Raw genomic sequence first — 25,912 nt, forward strand, 5'->3', positions numbered from 1 at the left:
GCCAAATAAATAAAATGCATTTCAAACAATGGAAATGAAGCAACATTTATCCAAAAAAGAAAAAGAATGTGGCCAAATAACAAGAAGAAAATAAAATAAATCCACAAGTTATTTATAAAGAATTATTGCAATTATGAGACAATATGCTAATGTGAACGTTCCTTTGAAGCAAGGAAAGCAAGAACCATAGAACTGTTGTCAGCATTGTTCTAAAAGATTGAAGTACTGAACCATACCATAAGATTCAAGACTAGGATTACCACAGAAAAACAGAAGTCCTAAATACATAAAGGAAAATGAAACAGGATTGAAAAATAAAATAAAATTTGGAGTCACCTATGAACCGCATTTCGGTCATGAAGATATTTCAAACCATGTAGAATTTGTCTCGTATAGAAAGATACTTGGGAATCTCGAAGAGTATACTTCTGATAGAGGCTTCTAAGGGAACCTTTTGTTACAATCTCAAGAAAGATATACAACTTTGATTGATCCTGCATAAACATTTAGCAAAGTGTAAAGTACAAATCTCATTTTGAATAATGAACTTACTCTGATGTAAAAGTATAGACCTATTTTATAAGAAAAACTTTATTAAGAAGCATAGTATTAGGATTTAGGGATTAGGAGTATTTTAACTTAAATAAAAAAGTCTTACAAAAAAGTTCTACCATGGTTGTGACGCTTCTTCCTCTTCCACAATGTTGAAGCATCGTTCGAGTTCCAGTTCAGCTACTCCAAGACGCCGAAGGTGAAGCCGATCGCCATCCGCGAGCTACCTTTCTCGCCCTTTCCGCCGCCTACGATGCCACAACCGTGGACCGAGAAGGTACCCGTGAAGGTTCCCCACTACCCTCTTCCTTGTTGATGCCGTTGAGGGCGTCCACATCCAGACCCATGTCGTTCTCCATCAGAGAGAGAGAAAGCGACAAGAGAAAGTGAGATAGAGAAGGCAACAATAAGAGAGAGAGAGAAATGAAGGGTCAGTGTAGTACCCGAGAAGATAAGAGACAGAGAAATAAAAGCATAACAATTCAAAGATGGTTTTTTAAATAACTGTCCTTGAACTTACAATTTTAAGACAGTCATACGAAAGTCGTCTTCGTTATTAATAAATTTAATTATAATTCTGCCATCGTATTGTATTCTACGACGGTTTCTGTTGACCGTCTTTGTTGGCGTGTCTTAATAAATGACTTTTGTAGTAATGCATTTTCTTTTTAAATGACATGTTATAAATTTCAGTTCAGATCTATTAGAGTTTGTGACACCCTTTACCCCTCACATATATATTAGTAAAGGAATAAAAATTCAAATATTAATTAAAAGTATTTTTAAATACAAGCCTTTCAAAGGGATAAAAGACTCACATTCACTTTCTTCTACATCATATTCAAACTTGTCCAAATAAATAATAAATTCATCTCGACTCAAACAAGACCGTCTAAGCTTCATACAATTAATATAGAACCTATATCCTAATGTCACATCCTATCAGAGCGTTGTGTTCCCGTGTCCTCTAGCATGAGGTTCTTCATAGTTATCCACCTATTCATCTGCTCCCCCGAACACAAAGTTCAAGATAATCACAGAATCCAAACATAAACAACACACGGGGAGTGAGTTATCACATTCCTAACTAATAGAGAAACAAGACAACTAGATATACATATCATATAAACCAAATAAAACTTAGTTACACGTAATTCCACCACTTTATCTTTCAAAGTTCACTTTTCAATCATCAATCACATTACACAAGAATCACACGCTCTGATCAAGACATAATAACACATCAATTTCATAATAAACAATTAGCACGTGCATGAAACAGTTATGCTAAGACTCAAGCCTATATGCAATGTGGTACCATGTCAGTGAAAAACCACCCTGGAGCGCTTAGGAGTACATAACAAGACACACCAAACAATGAGTTTGTCAGGTCACTCTCACTAAGTAAGATCATAGGGAGACCAGTCAGGGTCACGATGTTTTGCGAGAATGCTCCAACCATATGGGATCAGCATAGGCTTAAAGGAGCACTCAAACCCGGTGACCCCCAAGGCCTACACTCCGAAGAGTCCGTCAGGGCCTCTCCCTCCTGATTCAGGTCCAACCCCTAAAATCATTTTAGCACACAGACACTGCTCGTGAATTATACAATACTCATGACCTCATACTCGTGTGTTAAACATGTACAACATATTGCGCTACAATTTAACACTGGTTCCTAAATAGGAAACCTACACTTTCTCTTTAACACTGCGCATTTACACTTTTCTTAAGATAACACTGGTCGGGTTATTATACAATTCACAGCTTACAACACAAATAATGTCACATCAAGAGTTAATCGCACACTTATTCACAACCAAAACTCATTCACAATTTCACATCTCATAATGTCACAATCCACCATCACATGTTTTCACGTATCTCATAATTCAACATCACATGTTCTACTTTACACTTTTACTCAATCTCAATAACAATATTATAATCTCAAGGCAACATATTATTCCATAATTCATCACATATTTCATTTATAAACACTGCTCATGGATTATACAATACCACGACCTCACACTCATGTTTCAAACATGTTTAACACAATTGCGCTACAATTTAACACTAGTTCTTAATTAGGAACCTACATTTCACAATATAATTATTGTCACATCAAGTATCAAACACACACACTTATTCACAATCAAATATCATGGTCATAATTTAACATCTCATAATATCACATCAACCATCTCATTTTTACATGTATATCGCAAAGTGACACATTCAACTTTGTACTACTCAATCTTCACAATAATATTATAATACCATTATAATAACTTATTGCACCTGATAACTCATATACACATAACATGTTGATCATCGTCGTAGAAAAATTAGAACAAGATAATAATTTGTATAAAATAAGTCATTGAATAATATTATTTAAAATATAATTTGCGTTAATAAAAAGAGTTTAATTTTTCTAAGGGGTTCACACTCAACACAAGAACACATAAATTTCACAGCCATTTCTCATTAGGACATCAACTGATTTATCAAACAAATATAATCCACAGTAATAATTATAAGGATAAAATGAAAATTTCAAAAATACCCCAAAACTCATTCCAATTGATATTTCTAAGGATCCCTACAATGTTCTTACTAATTCCCAATTGTGAATAACTCATCCCTTACCTCTGAGCAGACTCACGTGTTTTCAGCCAGTGATAGTAACATCTCTAGCGGTTCCCTGAGATTCTTTCAATTATTCCTCCGACTGCTCCGATAGAATTCCCAAACGTCAGAGAGACGGAGAAAAGATTGAAACCTCCACTTGTACTGTCTTCATGCGATTCCTTTTTCTCCCACCAAAAATATTATCTCGAAAATCCCAACGGTGGAAGTGTGAGAAATTTAATTTCGAACAACATATCCAAATTTCATGAAAATCCAACGGTTAACGAAACCGAGATCGTAGTTTTACCGAGACAGTTTTGGGTTTCTGCGGGAAATTAAAATGCTATAATGCGAAGGGTTTTCCTCTAAGCTGAGATATGATTTTGAAATTCCCAACGGTGAGAATGTTCGAAATTGGGTTGAGAACGTGGTACTCAAATTTCACGACGATCCAACGGTGAACGAGTCCGAGATTGTCATTTTTCTGAGACAAGTTTGGTGGGCTGCGAAAAAAAGAAAGAGTTTTGAAAGGAGAAGGGGAAAAACGAAAATAAGGCAAAAAAAGGCACCTTACTTAACATAACTATTTATATCTACATAACTATTTATACCTAGGGTATTCAGCCTATCATTTGCTCTATATTTATTTATTTTATAAAAACAAATTCTATTTTACTTTCTATCAAACAAATAAATAAATAAAATATCCTTTTTATTTTCTCCCAAATCATTATTTTAATTAATAATTATATTTTTTATTTATTTATTTATAAAATCTTATCATTTTTCTAAAACTCTATTTATTTATAAATAACAATCCTTTTTAATCTAGATTAAAAAATTGGAATGTTACAGAGTTTATGTGAAGATGAAGTCTCATATTGAGTAAGAATGAACAAGTTGAGTAATATATAAGTGAGGAAAACTCACAAACACGATGTCTTAAAATTTTAGATTAAAATATGATATCAAATTCACTTGTATGGTTGATTTGTGATCCATTGATAGTAGTAATGATCTTCTTAATATTTTATCCCTCTTGGTTCCATAACAAGATCTCACTCTAATTCAAAAGAGAATTTTGTCTTATAATCTTCACCATTTTTTTTTCTTACCATTGATTCATCGATCTTGACACAATATTAACTAATCATAAACTAATATTAGCACAATTATAACACGACAAGCACAATAGAAATGATAAGGTGACTTGGTGATTGGAAGAGGCACATATCCCACCAATATAACATAACAGACTTATTACTAATATTTGTTGATTAAAAAACAACAAGCATGATAAAAATCACCATATATTCCTCGAATCTAAACCTAAGCAAGCCACTAATAATTTTCTTATTTATCGTGTGTTTGGATAACTCCTAATATTTGAAAATTATAAGTCTCACATCACCTTACAAGCTATTTTGTAAGATTGTAATTCATCACTAAAATAATTAGGCAAATGTTAATCACCGGATAAGAAACTAAAAAGAAAATTTGAAATTGTGGTGCTTATCTCCTAAAAAAAATTATGCTGCTTACAATAAAAAATTTCTGTTAATTTCTTAATCAGTATTCTAAGGATACATAATAGAAAAACTTAATAAAGTAAGCTAAATTAACTCATTTTAAGTTTTAACAAACCCCCGAATTCGTCCATCCAGTTTGATATTTTTTGTAATTACTTAAATTAGATACGTAAATAACCTTGAATAGTCATAACGTTACATGGAAGAAGAACCTTTTTGTGTCAGCTGCCAGCAAATGAAAAGTGGGAGAGGCCGAAATGATTACATCATGAATTTGAAAAGTAATAAAGTTTGCTAGGTTCTTCCAAGAGACGGGTCAGGCTTCGCGGCCCTTCTTGCAATTTTTCATATCTATGCACTTTTAGTGGGCCCATATAACTTGACACTAGATGGACCCATGCATATCTTATCTATAACCAATACCTTTTCTTGAGAGGCCTCTAGTCCAAGACAGAAGAATACAATTATACGTGGGTTAAAACAATTTTAATTAATTTTAATTTTAATGATCTCTTTTAATTATATAATACAATTGAGATTAGTTTCTTAAAACTCTCCTTTCTCACCTCATATGCTTACAAACACACACACACAACACACTTATATATAGCACAATTTTTTTTACACCGAGTTAAACAAAAATCATTATATGTATAATTTTTAATAAATTATTGATTTACAATATCTTTTATACTATTAAATGTTTTATATGAATTTGATTAAAAAATAAAGCTAAGCTAGTTAATGAGATTTAGAGAGAATTCATAAAAAGAAAGAACACATTACTATTATTTTTAGAGTAAATTATAACATATTTTTAAGATTTCGTGAAATTATATATATTAATTTTTATCATTAAGGTAATCTTTATTTTTTAGAAAATGTTAGTATAATATTAATATTATTATTATTATTATTATTATTATTATTATTATTATTATTATTATTATTATTATTATTATTATTATTATTATTATTATTATTATTATTATTATTATTATTATTATTATTATTATTATTATTATTATTATTATTATTATTATTATTATTATTATTATTATTATTATTATTATTATTATTATTATTATTATTTGTGTTGAATTGAATTTATCTACCCGGAAAATTGCAGCGTCCCGAAACGAAACGCTTTTCATCGAAGCAAAATTTTCTTCCAAGAAAACATTGGGAGTTTGGGACACGTAATTTGTCAAAGTTGTGACAAATAAAATATCATAGAACAAGCTTCATCGATGATCGATCAATGGATTATAGGACAGTTCGGTCCAAAATGTTGGTTCTTGAATATAGAAAAAATGGCAATAAGATATTTTACGTAGTAACCATTCTATCACTAATAATATACCACGTGTGTTTATTATAAATATACATTTTTTTCTCTTCTACTTACGCACACTTCTATTTAACTGCTATTCCATTATTTTTTTATTTTTTTTACTCTGTGTGTAGATCGTGATTGAATTAGCGAACTTTAAAGAAGTAGTTTACCAATTTAATTATCAATCCAATTTGAAACTATATAATATTTAAAAGGAATATTACTTATATTTCCTTACATGAAAATTCAAAAGCAATATATATTTATTAGGGTAAGTTTGATAGAAATGAAAGAAAATAAGAAAGGAAAGAAAATTTTAAATTTTTGTCTCATTTAATCAATTATTTCTCTTTTTTATTTTTTTATTTTCTATCCAATCAAACAAAAAAATGACATTGTAATCAGTGTTTTTTTTATCTCTTTATTTTTTCTTTTCTTTTCAGTTTCTTCTCTTCAAAACAGACTATTAGTATTCACTCTAAAAGAGAAGGTACCATAGTAACTTTTTAAAACTACAGACCATGTAGACAATAAAAAATAGAAGCAGAGGAATAAAAACTATGTATATATTCCACAGTTAATTTTGTAGCTTTTTTAATACGTAGATTTTACTAGTCACTCTTTAACTAGTTTTTCCTCTCTCTTGAAAGTAATGTATTTTCATATTTAGAAATCATGATGTAAAACTCCTGAAATGTATACAAATATCTTTTTTTTGAATACATAGATTACTAAAGTAAATCAGTGATAGATCCAAAGAAATTTAGTTGTGAGACAATACTTATATATATAAATCAAACCAGTGGGAACAAAACTGATATTATAACTTAATTTTTTTAATTATATTTTAAAAATAATATATAACCTATATATATATATATATATATATATATATATATATATATATATATATATATATAATTGTCCCCACTCTCTCTCAAATGCATCCGTCCTAAAAAAATTTCTTTTCCAATAAGATTTTCTCTATACACACAATTAAAAATTAAAATTGAATCTTTGACAGTATGTTTATGAAACTTAGCTATCTAGTTAGCAACTATATTACATCTTATTATTTTCACAACTCTTATAGGCAGTGGTGAAGCGTGAGATAAGTTTTTGGAGGGGTCAAAATAGTTATAATTTTAATAAAGCTTCTCAAGTTTATTTTTTATTGTGACTTCTAAACTATCATATGCTACTGAATAAAATAATGAAAAAAAATAAATGTAAATATTATGTGAATTTTTAAAAATACATTATTTGTTTTACGTACATAAAACAATATATGCATTGGAATGCCTAACAAAATTCTCTAACTTTTTCAACAAATTAAAGAGAATATAATATTTTTGCTAAAATTATAACACAATTGGCACAAAAATTTTGTAGAAAAATCACAAGAATACCACAAAATAAATAGGAAAAATCTGCTTAAAAATCCAAAACTGTATTTTAAGTTATATTGGATAAGTTTTCATAATCGGTAGTAAAATGAAATTATAAAATTTATAGAAAAATGGATTGGAAAATGCAAAATATATATATATATATATATATATATATATATATATATATATATATATATATATATATATATATATATATATATATGTATGTATGTATGCGCGCGCGTGTTAGTGTTATATTAGTAAGGTTAATGTCATCACAAACAAAAACTTAAAGTTTAATATTAATATAAAATAATCTCTAATAATAATAAAGAAAATGATTAAAAATATATGTTTTATATTCATTCAATAACTATTAATATGCAAATTAAAATTTGTATACTCTATTATTCAAAATCATTAATTAATTAAGGAATAAATATCCTTAAAGAATATTGGAAAACAATATAAATTTTTTATTAATATCTAATAAAATTTAAATAATTATATATATATATATATATATATATATATATATATATAATTAAATTTTGTAAAATTTTTGGGGGGCCACCCTTCATGGAGAACTAAGCTCCGCCACTGCTCATACGATCAAATATATGTTGAAGTAAGTTGTGAGCCATTCTGATAAGCTTTCACTATCAATATTGGAATATTTTGTGAGCCAGTTTAATTAGATTAGAATCATCAAACTTTTGTCAACATATCTTAGTTTAAGTGAGAAGGGTTTAAAACTTTTAAATCTGGTTTGATTCTAAAATTTGTGTATACAGGAAAAAAAAAACTATCAAAAGCAGATTCTATTTTGCTTAGTTAAGAATACCCGTGAAAAACAAATTAAGAATATTGCATCAAAACTTTGAATAATATTTTGTTTTATTTGCCAATTAGTCAGCGCTTATATATATATATATATATGTCTTTATTCTTCGCCCACTTTTTCTTTGGGCTTAGTCCCTGTATTTCAATAAAATTAAAAATATTTTTTTAAAAAAGTATTCAGCGCTATACGTAGGTCACTATCACAAAAGTTCCTCTGACCAAGATAAAATATTCATATCACTCTTCCATGTTAACGCACGAATCTGTTGATATAAAATTATTTTGACTTCATCATCAGGATTTCTCACGTGCGAGAGAAAGTAAAAGAAAGAAGGAGAAAAAGAAATCATTAAGAAGACAAAAGGAAATAGTCCACACCTTCCACGGCATGCACTAGTAGGTTCTTCTCCTATCTACCAAGTGGTAGTAGGTGCTATATATATATATATATATATAAAGAGAAGTGTGTAGAATATGAACCTGTTTAGCTAGGTAGACTTTTAAGTTATTAATTAATCATGGCTAATAATTATAGTGTGTTAGAGCTCAACCTTGGTTTAGGCAACAACAACGTTGGTGGTCATGCAGGGCAATCACCAAGGCAAAGGTGCCCCGCACCGTTTCTGTTGAAAACGTACGATTTGTTGGAAGAATTAGGTGAGAACATTGAAGATAGCACCAAAATTGTGTCGTGGAATGCAGAAGGAACTGGCTTTGTTGTGTGGTCTCCATCTGAGTTCTCTGAGCTCACCTTGCCCAGATATTTCAAGCACAACAACTTCTCTAGCTTCATTCGCCAATTGAATACCTATGTGAGTAATTACGTACTACTAACTATAGTAGCATGTTTGTCTATTTTGCCTAGGATGGAGATGTTGGAGTTCATCCATTGGTTTTTTTCCCTTTTGTAACATTTTGATTAAATTATTATTGCTTTGAAGTTTAAAATAAGCTGAACTAATTATTAAGACACATTAATATTACTCTCTACTCGAATAGTACACCAAGTTATTGCATATCATATCTTCAGTTAGATGTTTCAGAACAAATGGATTTCCTTTCTCCATTTAATTGAAGTTGTTATATATATATATATCAATTTTCTTGAATTAGTTTTACCATATATAAATTAAGGAAACATTTATAAAGAAAAAAAGCATCAGCCATTGTTTTCTTTTAAAAATTTACAATGTGGAGTTAAAGGAAAAAGTGATAATATTGATCGATTAGAGGTCATATTTAGCACAAAAAAAATCTTTGTTGCTCTCTAGTTTTTTCTGTTGTTTTCCATCTCCAGGTTCCCCTATACATTCTTCAAAACTAGGGGCGCTAGGTAGAGGAGCTCTATTGAAAATGAAGTATTGAAAAAAAAAACGGATTAAAGTTAATGTATTAATAATTAATATTGATTGTTCAAAGGCCATATTTAGTGATATATATGCTTTTGAGTTTTTCTTCTGCTTTTGTGGTTTGCTCTCTTGTTTTCTTTGTTTTTTCCCCCCCTACCTTCCACATTTCTTCTTTCAAAACTACGACGCTAGAGGAGTTCTATTTCTATACTGAAAAGGAAGTATCGTAGTTTTTTCTTTTTTATTACGCGGAACTGAGGAAGTATTAATAATAGTTAAACAAAACAAATCAAACCACGTGCATATAATGAAGGTCAAGTCAATGTATATATATAAGATGATGGTCAAATCAGATATTTTTAACTAAAAGTCAAAATAGTTGTACTGCACATGCTACACTACTTCACTTGAGCACACATAAGTTGAAAATTTTAAAAACATTGCTCACTGCGAACGATAGCATGCTGTACATTTGGTTAAAGAATTTTCAAAAGCTTATCTTTGACATTTTTTATTTATTTATAGAGCAGCCGTTTGGTGTATATAATAACATGATGACGTTGAATAATATTTTTATATATGTTTCATCAACTTGTGATGCTTCTACGTAATCTCGTACCAATCTACTTCAACCATCATATCATATATAATATAATTTACGGCATCTAAATTTAAGTTTCTATAAACCTAGCTAGCTCGCAATCCGTCTATAAAAAAACAATTGCAAAATCATACTTGATTACGGGTAAGCTTCAACAATAAGTTATAGTATTAGAAAATTTCACAAGTTTATAATATATTGTAATATTTGTGAAGAGACAGGTCTCTGAGTAACGTATACTAGCCTCTTATTAAACAAAAATACTTGGAAATACGCAATATTTTTATATATAGACATAGTATTTGTATTAATTAAAGTAAAATTATAAATCGGTTTATATATATTTGTCAGTTGTCACAAGGTAAAGAAAGTGTTGATCTATTTATTTGTGTTAGCAGCGGTTTGGTTTGGTGTTTGTTTCATCTTTTTCTGATTTTTCAAAATTACAAAACAGGGATTTAAGAAAATATCATCAAAAAGATGGGAATTCAAGCACGAGAAATTTCAGAGGGGTTGCAGGCACATGTTAGGTGAAATCACAAGGAAAAAGTGCGAGCCAAGTGTGTTTCCTGCATACCTCAAGTCTTCTTCTGAGGAAAATAATGCAACGAGTTCCACGGAAGAAAACAATGATCATCAACTACTTATGGAGGAGAACAAGAACCTAAAGAAGGAGAGATTAGAGCTGCAAGTGCAAATAGATGAATGCAAAGCACTTGAAATGAAGTTGTTGGAATGTCTCTCTCAGTTTATGGACACCCACCAAAATAAAGTTAGGAGACTATGTTAATTGATAATTATTATTTGATGGAAATATATAGAGCTGTTTTAAGAGTTTTCATGGATTATAATTAATAATGCTAGTTTTAATTTAATGTTCACGCTTCACTCATATTCAGCAAGTTGTAAACCCTAGTTAGCATTATCACAAATAATGTATGAAAATTAATTAGCTAATAACCTAATATATATGTTCAGCTCTAAACCAAATGTTCTACTGAGACGCAGGCGCGAGTAATAATAAATTGCAAATTGGAGAAGAGTAACCGTCACATCGATTCTCAATGTATATCTGGATTTGGGCTTCACCACTTGTACATTTATCACACGAATGTTGTCGGACCCATTCTTTCTTCAATAACTTTGGGGTTGATATTGAAGAATGACGAAGAACTGATGTTTGCAGGTTCTATCATCATCGGGTCCACGGTAAGAAAGGTTAACTTCATGCTTCAGATTCAACAAAAAAAAAAGTTTTCATGTTTGAGGTTTTATTAATTAATCGTTTGGCGTGTATTTAACTATTTATATTGCAAGATTGTAAGTACCTGTGTATCTAATCAGAGGAGAAAGAAAAATATCATCCTCTTATAAATCCATTAAGAAGGAAATAGGAATAAATCTAAACTAATAGATAAAGATAAGATTTCTACAATCGAGTTTATATCTTATATAAAGAATATCTGAATGTCATTATATTTTGAAAATCCTGTTGTCACTTTCAAGAGATAAAATCAATTTAGCATTTGATTATTAAATTAAATGATATACCAATTATATATTATCTTTTTGAGACAAAACCAATTATATATTATCTCTAGAAGCATTTTTACCATCCACTTACACGTAATTTTTCCTCAATTTTCATGTAGAGCATCTTGATTGTTTGAGGATGGTGCGTATATAGTTGTATATGAAAACCAAATCCAAGTAATATCAGAAAAAAAATCTCTCCAAAATACTTCTATTAAAAAATATTGTTATATATTATTAAAAGCAAGTTGTCCAAAGCTATACTAAATTAACCTTCGTCAACTGGCATATGGGAGAATATTCAATTCTTTAAACTACAAAGTGATCGCATTTTCAAAATCTAATGTGTATAGGTATGATGCAACCATAGTCTTTTTTTTTTAACAGTCAACAAACTAAATATTATAGATGACATATTATAGATGACAAGGTACCAGAGGTGCCATGAAAGTGTAACACAGTACTCTGCTGGTAGAACATAATGTTAGGAATTTTATAATTCCTAATCAATGAGTTATATATTATATTATAATATTTATATTAATTATTTATATTTAATTATATGAGTTTAATATAAAGTGATCTAATTTAATGAATTCATTGGACTGCCAACAAGGAAAATTGATATAGGTTTAATGAGCGAAAATCAGTTTAGTTCATTAAGGGATAATGTGAACCCTAATAGGTTAAAACTTAAGGCATGATTATGGTTCCCAAGACACCAAATCAAGGAACTGTTTCTCCTCTCCCCATCTGAAGAGAAAACAAAGGTCCCATAAGGAAGAAGGTGATTTGATTGAGGAAAGTCATTAAACCAATTGTTCGTGACCGCTGTAAGATTTCGCTGCGTGTTGATCAAGCTCTATGGATCCAGGTATTCCTTAAAACCTCTTGATAATCTGACGTAATATGTTTTGGTGCTCATTTGATATTTTATAAGGTTTATTAAAACTTCCAACAAATAGTATCAGAACCACCATTACTATTAGATTATTGGGATTTAAAGTTGTTTGATATGTATTATATCTGGATCGTTTTAGTTATATGATCCCTAATTTTATTTTGGGGAGAAACTATTTTGATTAATAAAATTATAAAACCCGTAAATTTTTGTGTTATGGTTGTAAAGTTTTTCCTTTTTTTTTCAAATGAATAAAAGGTTTCTGCATTTGATTTACGGGTTTGTACACAATTTTTGTTTGTGTCGCGTGTGTTTACATATTATTCTATTTGGGATAAAGATTCGACGTATCTGGCGTTGGTTTTCTTGAACAATATATATTTCGTGAACAAGAAAGGTTTTTTTTTATACATATAAGGTTTTCAAAAACTCTTTACGTCGAATACAAAGCCACATGGACTTATATTTTTATATAAGGTCATTGTGTGCGATTTGTGAATCTATATGTATACCATTATCATGATGTTTTGTACATGACACAATTTCATATATATATATATATATATATATATATATATATATATATATAATTTTTGTTTATATGAATCAGTAATAAGACAATGGTTTTTTGTCTTATATGAATAATTTATTGTTTTTTTTCCAACTGTTTTTCCTTCATGAATCGATGATAGACTGATAATTTATGATATTCTTGTGGTTAGTATAAATTTGTGATAGTATCGTGGTATGTTCGTTTTAGATGCGTAATTAGTTTACCATGATGTCGTTTTCAAATATTTACTGCTATCACAATTGGGTGCAAATTTAACCATTACGAATTCTTTCAATTTATTTGCATGTCCAGTAATTTTTAATTAAATTGATTGAACCATTATGTTGCCAAAGTAACCTCTATTGTGTAAATTGATTTAATTAAATTGCATGGATGTTAGTATGAAATTATTTACCCAAAGGAAGACACAATTTGGCCAAATAATAACATACATGTGATGATAAATATGTAACAATTATAAAGTTTTTTTTTTCATGAGAATAATAGTCGGTCCAAAGAAAGGCTATTATTTGACAGAACTAATTGTCAATATTTGATCATTGCGTTGAGAGTACCAATTATAAATTAATTTCTTTGTCCAAAGACTAGAATTAATGTTGTGCTTAGTATCTTGTGATTGATCTCTTATGGAAAATATTTGCATTACTTGTTATATATACTTTATATGACAAACTTGATTATTTGTGAACATGTTATTAATTTTTGTTCTCTCTTTAGTTAATATTGTCAGTGCTGCAAATGTTACTGCCCAAGTGAATTCTATCCCAATACTGAATGGGACAAATTTTAAGGTCTATAAGGAAGCCGTAGAAATTGTTCTTGGCTATATGGATTTGGACTTGACACTGAGGACGGAACGACCCATTTCCACTCCAAAAACCTCTAATGAGGTAAAAATTCAAAAGTGGGATCAGTCCAACCGAATGTGCTTTATGATCATGAAGCACTCTATTTCAGAGGCGTTTCGGGGTTCTATTTCTAAGGGTCAAAGTGCAAAGAAATTCTTTGAGAAAATTGAACAATACTTTGCCAAAAATGAAAAAGTGGAGACGAGTAACCTTTTGGCTAAACTCATCTCCATGAACTATAAAGGCAAAGGAAACATAAGGGAGTACATTATGGAGATGTCCAATCTCGCATCTAAACTCAAGTCACTTAAGTTAGAGCTTGGTGAACTGCTCGTGTACTTGATTTTGATCTCGCTTCCTGCACACTTTGAGCAATTCAAAGTGAGTTATAACCTATGAAGCACGAACACTCCATCCCCTTGCCGTGTCCGGTGTTCGACACGCGTCCGTGTCAGTGTCCGACACCAACATGACACCCGTACTACATTCTATATTTTGGACATTACAGGTATCCAGTGTCCATGTCCATGTCATGTTCGGTGTCTGTATCGATGTCGGTGCTTCATAGGCTATAACACTCAGAAGGACAAATGGTTCCTCAATGAGCTTATATCTCACTGTGTGCAAGAGGAGGAGAGGCTGCAAAGAGATAGGACTGAAAGTGCTCACTTGACTTCAACCTCTCAGAATAAGAAAAGGAAGAAAACTAAGGGTGTTGCGGAAGGGACTTCTCAACAAAAGAAACAAAATAAGGATGAGGAATTTACCTGTTACTTCTGCAAGAAGTCAGGACACATGAAGAAAGAATGTCCCAAATATGCTACATGGCGTGTGAAGAAAGGTAAATTTCTTACTCTAGTTTGTTCTGAAGTTAATTTGGTTTTTGTACCTAAAGATACTTGATGGGTAGATTCTGGTGCTACTACTCACATAAGTATGACTATGCAGGGTTGCCTGTGGAGCCGACCGCCAAGTGATGATGAAAGGTTCATCTTTGTGGATGATGACAAGAAGGTTGCAGTGGAAGCTATTGGAACTTTTAGATTACAGTTAAAAACTAAATTTTATTTGAGACTTTTGTTGTACCGTCTTTTAAACGGAATTTGATTTCTATTTCTAGTTTGGACAAATTTGAATTTTCTTATTCATTAGGAAATAATAAAGTTAGTCTCTACCAAAATTCAAATATGGTTGGTTCTAGTTCTTTAATTGATAATCTTTACATGTTTGATGTTGTTAGTTCCTATAATAAAATATTGTAAATAAGTTCACGTGGTATAAACGAAAGTTGAATGAGAATTCAACCACCTTATGACATAAACGTTTAGGCCATATCTCTAAACAGAGAATTCAGAGACTTGTGTTGGATGAAATTCTTGACCCTTTGGATTTATCGGACTTTGAGGTCTATGTTGAATGCATAAAGGGAAAACGAACAAACATAAAAAAATTAGGTGTCGAAAGAACTAAAGACATCTTAGAACTGGTGCATACAGACATTTGTGGTCATTTTCCTATAATTTCTTGGAATGGACAACAATATTTCATTATGTTCATAGATGACTACTCTAGATACGGTTACCTAAATTTGATACATGAGAAGTCCCAATCCCTAGATATTTTTAAGACTTTCAAGGCTAAGGTTGAACTTTAACTTGAAAAGAAAATTAAGGCTGTCAAATCTGACCGTGGTGGTGAGTACTATGACAGATATGATGGATCAGGAGAACAACGTCCAAGACCTTTTGCACTTTTCCTCAAAGAGTGTGAAATTTTTCTGCAATACACTATGTTGGGCAAACCTAGCATGAATAGTGTAGCAGAATGAAGAAACTGAACTCTTAAGGATATGGTGAGAAATATGATTAGTCATTCTTCTTTGCAGAGTCACTTTGGGGAGAAACATTAAAGACCGCAGTTTACATCCTTAATAGGGTGCCAAGTAAAGCAGTTAACAAAACCCCTTATGAACTTTGGACTGGTAAAAGGCCAAGCATTAAACATTTGCACATTTGGGGTTGTCTGGCTGAGGCACGGCCTTATAGGCCACATGAGAGAAAATTGGACTCAAGAACAATTAGCTGATATTTGGTTAGCTATGCTAAATGCTCTCGGGACTATAAATTTTACAATCCCACCTTAAGATCCTTTTTCGAGACGGGAAATGCGAGATTTCTTGAGAAAGTTGAGTTTAGGAAGGAAGATAACATAAGGAATGTTGTCTTTGAGGAAGAACCTCTTATTTACAGTGATCAAGTCCTTGTACCTATTACTGTTCAAGATACAACTCCAGTAATAGAAGACAATATTCAAACTATTGACATTGTTCCAGAACAAGACAACAATGAGGTTCTCCCTCAAATACCTTTAGAGCAACCTCAACAACCTCAAGAAGTGTCATTAAGGAGATCCATTAGAGAGAGGAGAAGTGCAATCTCAAATAATTATATTATATTTCTCCAAGAACATGAGGATGCCGTTAGTTTAACAGAGGATGATCCAATCAACTTCTGTCAAGCTATGCATAGTTCTAACTCTAAAAAATGGATTGACACCATGAAAGATGAGATGAAGTCTATGAAAGAAAATGAAGTTTGGGATCTAGTCAAATTGCCTGAAGGTATGAAACCTATTGGTTGTAAATGGATATTTAAAACCAAGAAGGATTCAAAGGGTAATATCGAGAGATATAAGGCTCGTCTAGTTGCTAAAGGCTTTACTTAGAAGGAAGAAATTGACTATAAAGAAACCTTTTCTCCAATATCTTCAAAGGATTCTTTTAGAACTATAATGACACTGATAGCTCATTTTGACTTATTTCAAGACTGTGTTTCTAAATGGTGACATTGAAGAAATGATTTATATGGTGTAACCAGAAAACTTTGTGTTAGGTGACTTAAAGTCCATGGTATGCAAACTAAAGAAATCCATCTATGGTCTCAAACAGGCTTCCCGTCAATGGTATTACAAGTTCCATCAAGTCACTACCTCATATGGTTTCAAGGCAAATGTAGTTGATGATTGTGTATATCATAAGTTCAATGGAAGTAAATACATATTCTTGGTATTATATGTCGATGATATACTGCTTGCTAGCAGAGATATAGGCTTCTTACAGGAGACCAAGAGATTTCTAACGAAAAATTTTGAGATGAAAGATCTTAGGGAAGTTGTTTTTGTGTTAGGTATTAAGATATATACTACGAGATCATTCTCAAGGTATCCTAAGGTTGTTACAAGAAAACTATATCGATAAAGTACTTGATAGATTCGGCATAAAAGATAGTAAACCAGGAGATACCCCAATAGCTAAAGGAGACAAATTCAGTCCCAATAATGACCTTGAAAGAACTGAGATGCAGAAGATTCCCTATGCGTCAACAGTAGGAAGTCTGATGTATGCTCAAGTTTGTACTCGTCCCGACATAGCATTTGTAGGAGTTCTGGGCAAATACTTGAGTAATCCTGGATTGCAGCATTGGAAGGCAGTGAAACGCATAATGCGTTACTTGAAGAGAACAAAAGGCTACATGCTCACTTACCAGAAGTCTGACAATTTAGAGATCATCGAGTACTCAGACTCTGATTTTGCTGGATGTCAAGACAGCAAACGCTCCACTTCTGGATACATATATATGTTGGTTGGAGGAGCTATCTCTTGGAAGTATGCTAAACAAACTCTTGTAGCTTCTTCAACCATGGTTGCGGAGTTCATTGCTTGTTTTGAGGCATCTAATCACTGGATATGGCTGTGAAACTTTGTCACTGGTTTGCGTGTGGTCAATAGCATTGAAAGACCATTGAAAATTTATTGTGGCAGTAACTCTGCAGTTCTTTACTCGAACAACAATAGGAGTACAACCAAGTCAAAATTCATTGACATCAAGTTTCTGGTTGTGAAGGAAAGAGTTCAGAATAGGCAGATTTCCATAGAACATATAAGGACTGATTTCATGCTAACTGACTCACTTACTAAAGGTTTGGTACCTAGAGTTTTTCATGAGCACACTGCTCATATGGGCGTAGTTTCAGATATTTGTATTGTTTGGATTTTCTACAGAAATAAAGTTGATGTTTATCATTTTATTCTGAGCTTGTTTTGTGTGCAATATTTGTATTGCACTTTGGATTGATCTCTATAAAAAATAAAGTTTGGACTAGTTGAAAATAAAAACTTGATTAAGATCACATTGTATGTAATTTTCATGCCGATTATCCATATTTGATCTATGTCATCGAGTATGAGTAACAGTAGTGATCATTGTGGCTTAATCACGCTAAATTGTGATGAAAACTGCAATGGTTTCCTGTTGCTATATGAGATGGACCAGATTATATAAAAGGAGTCTAAAAGTAAATAACATACGGTTGCGCGCCTAAAGAATTTTGTGATATAAATGTCTAAGGTTAATATATAGCCAAAGTGGGAGATTGTTAGGAATTTTATAATTCCTAATTGATTAATATGAGCTGCATATTATATTATAACATTTATATTAGTTATTTACATTTAGATGAGTTCAATATAAAGTGATCTAATTCAATGAACCCATTGGACTGCCAACAGAAAATTGATATGGACTTAATGAGCGAAAATCAGTTTGGCTCATTAGGGGATAATGAGAACCCTAATAGGTTGAAACATAAGGCATGATTATGATCCCCAAAACACGAAATCAAGAAATTGTTTCTCCTCTCCCCATCTGAAGAGAAAACGAAGGCCCCTTAAGGAAGAAGGTGATTTGGTTGAGGAAGGTCATTAAACCAATTATTCGTGACCGCTGTAAGATTCCGCTGTGTATTGATCAAGCTCTATAGATCTAGGTATTTCTTAAAATCTCTTGATAATCTAACGTAATGTGTTTTGATACTCATTTGATATTTTATAAAGTTTATTAAAACTTCAATACATAAGATCTGAGTTGAAACATATGGCAGTAAATAAATAAACCCCTACTAGCTTTCTACATAAATCATCTTACACCATTAGTTAACTATATGCTGCCCAAATTTCAACAACAGAATACGTAATAATAACCAGTCCCACTATCTTATATTCTTATTATGGTAAGTCCACCAAAGAAAAGAAATAACCAATTCTTACTTGCAATGGAATTGATCCTCCTGTAGTTCCAACCCATGTTGGTATATACGTCAGAGAAAACAAAAACGCTAATGTCTCCACACACGACAAGCATCACTTGAGCAGCAAAAACACACTAAACAAAATTACTTTGATACAAATTAAGCCAATGGTCCAGCTACCTCAAGCACAGATATATATTCAACAAAAGGTTAGGATCGAAGATTAAGTCTGATGCAACACCAAAGAGGGCTGCTCAGACCAATTATAAAAAAAATGCGGAGAACCCTTTTAGCTTAGCCTTGAACCACATCCATGATCCTACTATAATCATCTCCATAACTTGCTCTAAATGATTTGAGTCTCATCAAAGATTACATCGTTACGGTGTTGCCCAAACACCCCTCCACAATAGCTTACCAAGTTACCATGTTTCCAACTATGCTGCCAGAAATGCATTTCGATATTTTCCGTCATAGGCAACACTGTGATGTTTGAATTTTGCAGAGTATATCCTACATAATGCAACACTGTTACTGGACATTGCCGTCTGCCGTTGCTTCTGCATGAATAAAGGGGAAGAGTTCGAAATGATAAAAAAAGTATCTTGTGCACAAGGGTCTCTACAACTTGTAAACTAACTTTCGAAAACAAGATGATTTGAGTAGCTGGTTGCAAGTAGTTCTGTGATCTTTCCAATTGACAAGGTTGACGTTTTGATTGTCATGTATATTTGTCCCTAATCAAATGGGTCAGACATAAATTTCTGACATGATATAAATTTATCTTTTCAATAATAAAGTTTGCATTGCATACTGGTCTCTGTAATGTGCAATTAGCAATATAAACAAGAGTTTTATAGCAAGGCTCAATTCCGGTAGCAATAAATTGACCCTTGTGCTATCAAGCAAAGCGTTTTGTATATAGGAAAATGGTTGTGATATTCAATTGAATGAGTAATGCTATTTTTCAGAGTTTTTCTTACCAAGAAGACAGCAAGAGAAAGAAAAACAATAATTGTCGTTAGAATGAATAGCATTTTCTTGGCTTTTCTATTGTCATGGTGTAGATATATATCGTGATAGACTAGGCCTGCTGGCTGCTGGTGGGTTACTTTTCAACCAATTATTGTTCTAAAAAATTAATATTGACTGATCAATGTTAAAGGGTCAATTGCATTGGGATGATAAATCTGATGTGGACATGCATAAGAGCATATTGACCAAACCTTATACTGCTATAGTCAACTATGTTATTTTCAAGGTTTAATTTGAACTAAATTTCTACTCCATATATATAGAACCTTCTTGTCAAGTAAATTAAATGTTAACTTTCAAATCTTTGAAGTATAAAATGATGGCATATAAAGAACTAATATAAAGTTGAGACAATCACAATTGATCCAATTAAGCAGGCATTAATTCATTGTGATTCTTGTTCTAAAAGAGAGATAAACTAAAGAAATTAAACAAAGTTAGAACAATGTTATCACATGTCTTCGAAAGATATCGAATTCTAACACAGTCATCAACCACACAATATTCAACATAAGATAATGATAAGATTTATAAACATAATAAAAGATGAACTAGTCGTGGACAGAGGGCATAGGGTAGCGACACAAGGGACACGTGTGACTGGTTTGCAGCCACTTCACGATGCATTGATGATGAAACACATGACCGCATGGCATTGACGAAGACGACAATAACTTGACATCATCTTCATTACCCTCTTCAGCATAAAACTCATCCATGCAAATATTACACTTTTCAGTCTTGAGGAAGAGTGGATCTGTGAACGCTTGCAGGGAGTGTATGGCTTCATTGGAGGCTGGAATCATTGCGACCTCTTGCTGTATGGACTCCTCTTCTATTAGTGCAAGCGTTTCTTCATCTACTTCTTCCAGCATGTCCACGAAAATATCTAAAGTCAAAGGGAACACTTCGCATTCGAAATCTGCAGACTCAGCCGAAGAAGGGGAGCCCTGAACCTCCAAGGCTCGTTGAACAACGGAAACAATATTCCGTGATATTTGATCAAAACTTCTTGGGATGAAGTAGAGAAAACATTCTGGGTTGGATAATACTGATCGTAAAAAATCTTGATTATCTTCAAACAAGCTTTGGAAGCTTATGGATGTTGAAGTTTCCAACAAGGTTGAGGTTCTTATGAGACGCAGACGCCAGTCATAAATTGAAAATTGTCGAAGGGTAACAGTCACATTGAATCTCAATGTATCTCTGGGATTGGGCTTCACCACTTGTTCATTTATCACACGAATGTTGTAGGGACCCATTCTTTCTTCAACAATTTTGGGGTTGATATTGAAGGATGACGAAGAACTAATGTTTGCAGGTTCGATCATCATTGGGTTCATGGTAGGAGAGGTTAACTTCTCAAAGAATGATCAAGATTCAACAAAGAACAGTTTTCAAGTTTGAGGTCTTATTAGTTAATGGTTTGGCGTGTATTTAACTGTTTATATTGCGATGGTAAGGACGTGTGTAACTAACCAGAGGAGAAAAAAATCTCATCATATAAATCCCATTAAGAAAAAGATAGAAATAAATCTAAACTGATAGAGAGAGATAAGATTTTTTTTCAATGATGTATCTATATCTTATATGAATCATGCCTATCAAGTGTTTAAATGTGAATATATTGGTGGTGAAACGGTTTATTACTATCAAGAGATAAAAATTAATTTAGCATTTGATTATTAAATTATATTTATCTTTTAAGAACAAATTAAATACTCACCATCGATTTAATACAAGGAACTTTTCCTTATCGAGCATCTTCCTTCATATCTTGATGCATGTATTTAATTTATTTGGAGAGAACTATTAGAGCATGATCTACTTTTTGGAGAACATGAGTCGAAGTAATAACAAGAATATTTTCACAATCCTGAAGAGATAGTTCACTAGAAGACCCAGGGATAAACATAATGTAGATTAAAAAAAAAAGAGAGAATGTGGGTTTAGAAAAAAACTGACTTCTTCTACGTTTAGTATTTTTTATTTTAAATACTATTTCTTGATTTTATATAAGTTTATCTTTAATTTAATTTAAATTTTAATCATAATATACTATTTAATTTGAAGATATTTTCTCTTTTAGTCCTAGAGAAAATTAAATAATAACATTACCTTGATCAATTTTAATTTGAATTTAATTTTTAAATTTTGAATTATGACTCATCATATCTAGATTACACTACAGATTTTAACATTGAGTGAGACTGCAATAATCTTAAAAAATTTTAAAAAATTATTTCTTAAAAAAATTTAAATTGTCTATAACTTGAGAGAGAAAAGAAGATATGAGAAATAAATGATTGATTTGATTAACAATATAATATGATACAAGAGAGATAGAAAAAAAAAGTTGTTGATGAAGTGTTTCAAATTTATTGTTATTAAAATATAATCACTCGAAATTTAAGCTATTTAAAGTATCATATATTACAAAATTTTAACATTGAGTGAGATTTCCCTAAATGCATCTGATCACACGTTAAAACATGCTATCTTCATAACTGAGGCTTTGAACCAGAGTTTGAATTTGCAGAGTATATCCCGCAGAATGCAACACTGTTACAGGTTGAAAGTAGTTCTGTGATGTTTCCAATTGATTGGTTGACGATTTGATTGTCATGTATACTTTTCTCTAATCAAATTGGTCAGACATAAACTCTGTAGAATAAAGTTTGCATTATATACTGATACTGATCTCTATAATGTGAAATTAGCAATATAAACAAGAGTTTTTATAGCAAGGCTCAATTCCAATAGCAATATATTGACCCTTGTGCTATCAAGCAAAGCGTTTTGTATATAGGGAAATGGTGGTAAACTTGTAATATTCAATTCAAGGAGTAATGTTACTTTTCATAGTTTTTATAACACGTCGTTAGAATAAATAACATTTTCTTGGCTTTTCTATTGTCGTGTTGTATATGTATATCGTGATAGAGTAGGCCTGCTGGCTATTTTAAGCATATTTCAATATATGCATCGGTACATGCCATTTGTTTTGCTGCTTTTGGTTATAATTGAACTCTGCAGATGGGAACAGTTGCCTGATTTGCATTAATATGTATCTACAACACATTGCATTGTTTTGAGCGACCATAGAACTGCTTGTTCATAATTGTTGTAATTGCTTTCCTTTGATAATTGCTAAGCTTATGAATGTCCGGGTAATAAGTATGATGTGACAATTGAGGTCAACACGGATCCAAAATAAAATAACTAAAATTTAAGTTTTACGCCTACTAATTTTTTTTTTACTTGTTAGTAGTCTTTATAAAGTAAAGAGACCTGATATGTCGGCAAGAATTCCATCCACATATAAAGCCCTATTACATAACTATCAAATTTAAAGTGAATTTCTGTTAAATTTTGTTTTTGACCTCAATCATTATTAGATGATTGAGACTTATCCACCAAATGGTTATGTATGCTATGACAATTGGGAGAGGTAAGGCTTCTAAAGCTACCTACATAATGCACACTAGATCTCCATCGCTAGTCATAGGGTGTCTTGAATTGTGGCAAAATGACGTCAGAGAGGTGGTTTTACAAACTTTTTTCTTTAGAGAGTCTGTTTGTAAACATTTTTCGAAGGGAATCTTTTTTTAAGGAATCCTGCCAGCACCAATAACGGGTTAACGTATCCCACCAGTACGAACAACGACTTCTTCATGCATGGGGTTCCGCCACTCCCATTGGCGATACCCCATGCCCACCATCAACACATCATCATCCATCCTGTGCACCATCATCCATCATACCATAGCAATTTCCGCCAGTCAAAGTGGCGGAATTGCTGTTGCCCTATCCACGTGGACCCGCCATTCAAAGTGGCGAGATTGTCTTACATGGACCCGCCATTCAGAGTGACGAGATTGTCTTGTCTTGATCCGTAGTTGCGCATAAATATATTACTTTTGGATTATATTTCTCTTCTCTTAAATTCTCTTCTTCACAAATGCGTAGTATTTTAATATCATGCATCTTTTAAAAACATTTGCTAACAGGTTTGTGCAGTATTTACATAATAAACTATACAAGATATATACAATATTTTGTTTAACTAACACTTTAACCTAAAATTAATCTTAATTTCGATATTTTGTTTGCGCATGAGGATTGATGATACACTGATCAAAGATATAATAATCTATATCCTATTAATAAAGAAAATATTTCTTTTTTATCCACAAATCTTACATTATTTTATCATTTATTAGTTTTTAAACTTCTATTAACTCTCTTAGTAACTATTTTCTACTCTTATGTTGTAAGTTATTTTTTATTTTTAATTTAAAACATGTAAAGAGACATGGAGTGTATTCAAAGTGGCGAGATTCCTTCCAAAAATAAAAGTTGGTTTCGCCATTGAAACTAGCGGTATTGGTGCAGGCTACATTGTGCCATGTGCCATGTTCCAGTGTGCCATCAGGGTAGGTTTCAGTTCATGCATGCTTGTGTCTTTTTGCTAGGGTTCATAGGCTTTTCATAATGAAGAAAAAATTAAATAGAGTTTCAGACAGGCTTTAATTTATTTTTTTACGTTGTAAGGAAAGTTTTTCCTATACCTTTAAATACTATGCGTCTTTGCACCTACAATACCAAATACGCATGCTTCTCTTCTCTTCTCTTCTAATTGTGTTTTGAGTTTTTGGAATTAAAATTTGTGGTGTTTGAAATAAAATTTGACTCGTGGTGTGGTGGTGGTGTTATTCAAAGCTTCAATTAGGTATGACGTAAATCTTTATATTATTATTATTCAATTTTAGTTAGTAATTGTTTTAGTTAGTAATAATTTTAGTTAGTAATTATATTACTTAAATTTTCAATCGGGTAATATAATTAGAATTGATATTTAATTATTTGTAATTATTTTAGTTAATAAATATATTTAAAATAAAATATAAGTGAATTCAAGAAAATATTAGATAGTATTAGATGGATATATTTAATTTTTCGAAGTATTTTATAGTGTAAAAATAATCTAATGTTGTATTAGATAGTATTAGATAGATGTTATTTGTTATAGTCGGGAGTAGGTAGATGTGTTTAAAAAAAGTAGATAATATTAGATAGGTGTGTTTAATTTGTCTAGTTATGACTAGTGTAAAAATAAATTAATTTTATTTGTTATAAAAAATTTATAGAAAGTATTAGATAAGTGCGTTTATAAAATAGTGTGTTTAAATTTTTATACATATATCTAGTGTTAAAAAAATAGTTGTAGTTTAAATTTTGGTAGTGTTATTTGTTATAAAATAAATGATAGATAGTATTAGGTAGGTGCGTTAAAAAAATATTTGTGTTTAAACTTTGGTAATTATTTCTAGTGTAAAAATAAAGTAATGTAATTTGTTATAAAAAAAATTATAAATAATATTAGGTTAAGTCCGTTTAAAAAATACAATCCGTTTTTAATTTTTTTTACTTATTTGTAGTGTAAAAAAAAATTAATGTCATTTGTTATAAAAATAATTTTAGATAATATTAGGTTACGTTCATGTAAAAAATACTATTTATTTTTAATTTTTTGTACTTTGTAAAAATAAATTAATGTCATTTGTTTTAAAAAAGAAATTATAGATAGTATTATTAGGTAGTAGCATTTAAAAAATATATGTGTATAATTTTTTTAGTTATTTCTAATATAAAAATAATTCAATGTCATTTGTTTTGGTCTATAGTATTTATTAGA

General features: G+C 31.2%; 3 protein-coding genes across 3 annotated transcripts; 2 read left to right on the forward strand and 1 right to left on the reverse strand.

The window, feature by feature from the left end:
* Nucleotides 1–8,748: 8,748 nt before the first annotated feature.
* LOC114417728 (heat stress transcription factor B-2a-like) lies at nucleotides 8,749–11,113 on the forward strand. Its single transcript, XM_028382807.1, has 2 exons — nucleotides 8,749–9,100; nucleotides 10,693–11,113. Exons 1-2 carry the CDS (start codon nucleotides 8,807–8,809, stop codon nucleotides 11,026–11,028), a joined length of 630 nt encoding a protein of 209 aa, XP_028238608.1. The 5' UTR covers nucleotides 8,749–8,806; the 3' UTR covers nucleotides 11,029–11,113.
* Nucleotides 11,114–13,935: 2,822 nt separating this feature from the next.
* On the forward strand, nucleotides 13,936–15,071 carry LOC114390388. Its single transcript, XM_028351150.1, has 3 exons — nucleotides 13,936–14,416; nucleotides 14,663–14,935; nucleotides 15,043–15,071. Exons 1-3 carry the CDS (start codon nucleotides 13,936–13,938, stop codon nucleotides 15,069–15,071), a joined length of 783 nt encoding a protein of 260 aa, XP_028206951.1.
* A 5,694-nt stretch (nucleotides 15,072–20,765) lies between these two features.
* LOC114390474 (E3 ubiquitin-protein ligase RING1-like) lies at nucleotides 20,766–21,557 on the reverse strand. Its single transcript, XM_028351243.1, has one exon. The coding sequence runs from the start codon at nucleotides 21,555–21,557 to the stop codon at nucleotides 20,766–20,768; it is 792 nt and encodes a 263-aa protein (XP_028207044.1).
* Nucleotides 21,558–25,912: the final 4,355 nt, after the last annotated feature.

This window comes from Glycine soja, chromosome 1, assembly GCF_004193775.1.
Source record: "Glycine soja cultivar W05 chromosome 1, ASM419377v2, whole genome shotgun sequence".
NCBI lineage: Eukaryota > Viridiplantae > Streptophyta > Magnoliopsida > Fabales > Fabaceae > Glycine > Glycine soja.

Coding starts and splice junctions, on each gene's coding strand:
- LOC114417728 (XM_028382807.1), top strand. CDS start 8,807: ATGGCTAATAATTATAGTGTGTTAGAGCTCAACCTTGGTTTAGGCAAC. Junction 9,101..10,692: donor TTCGCCAATTGAATACCTAT/GTGAGTAATTAC, acceptor ATTACAAAACAG/GGATTTAAGAAAATATCATC.
- LOC114390388 (XM_028351150.1), top strand. CDS start 13,936: ATGTTATTAATTTTTGTTCTCTCTTTAGTTAATATTGTCAGTGCTGCA. Junction 14,417..14,662: donor GTCACTTAAGTTAGAGCTTG/GTGAACTGCTCG, acceptor GGTGCTTCATAG/GCTATAACACTCAGAAGGAC. Junction 14,936..15,042: donor TACATGGCGTGTGAAGAAAG/GTAAATTTCTTA, acceptor ATGACTATGCAG/GGTTGCCTGTGGAGCCGACC.
- LOC114390474 (XM_028351243.1), bottom strand. CDS start 21,557: ATGAACCCAATGATGATCGAACCTGCAAACATTAGTTCTTCGTCATCC.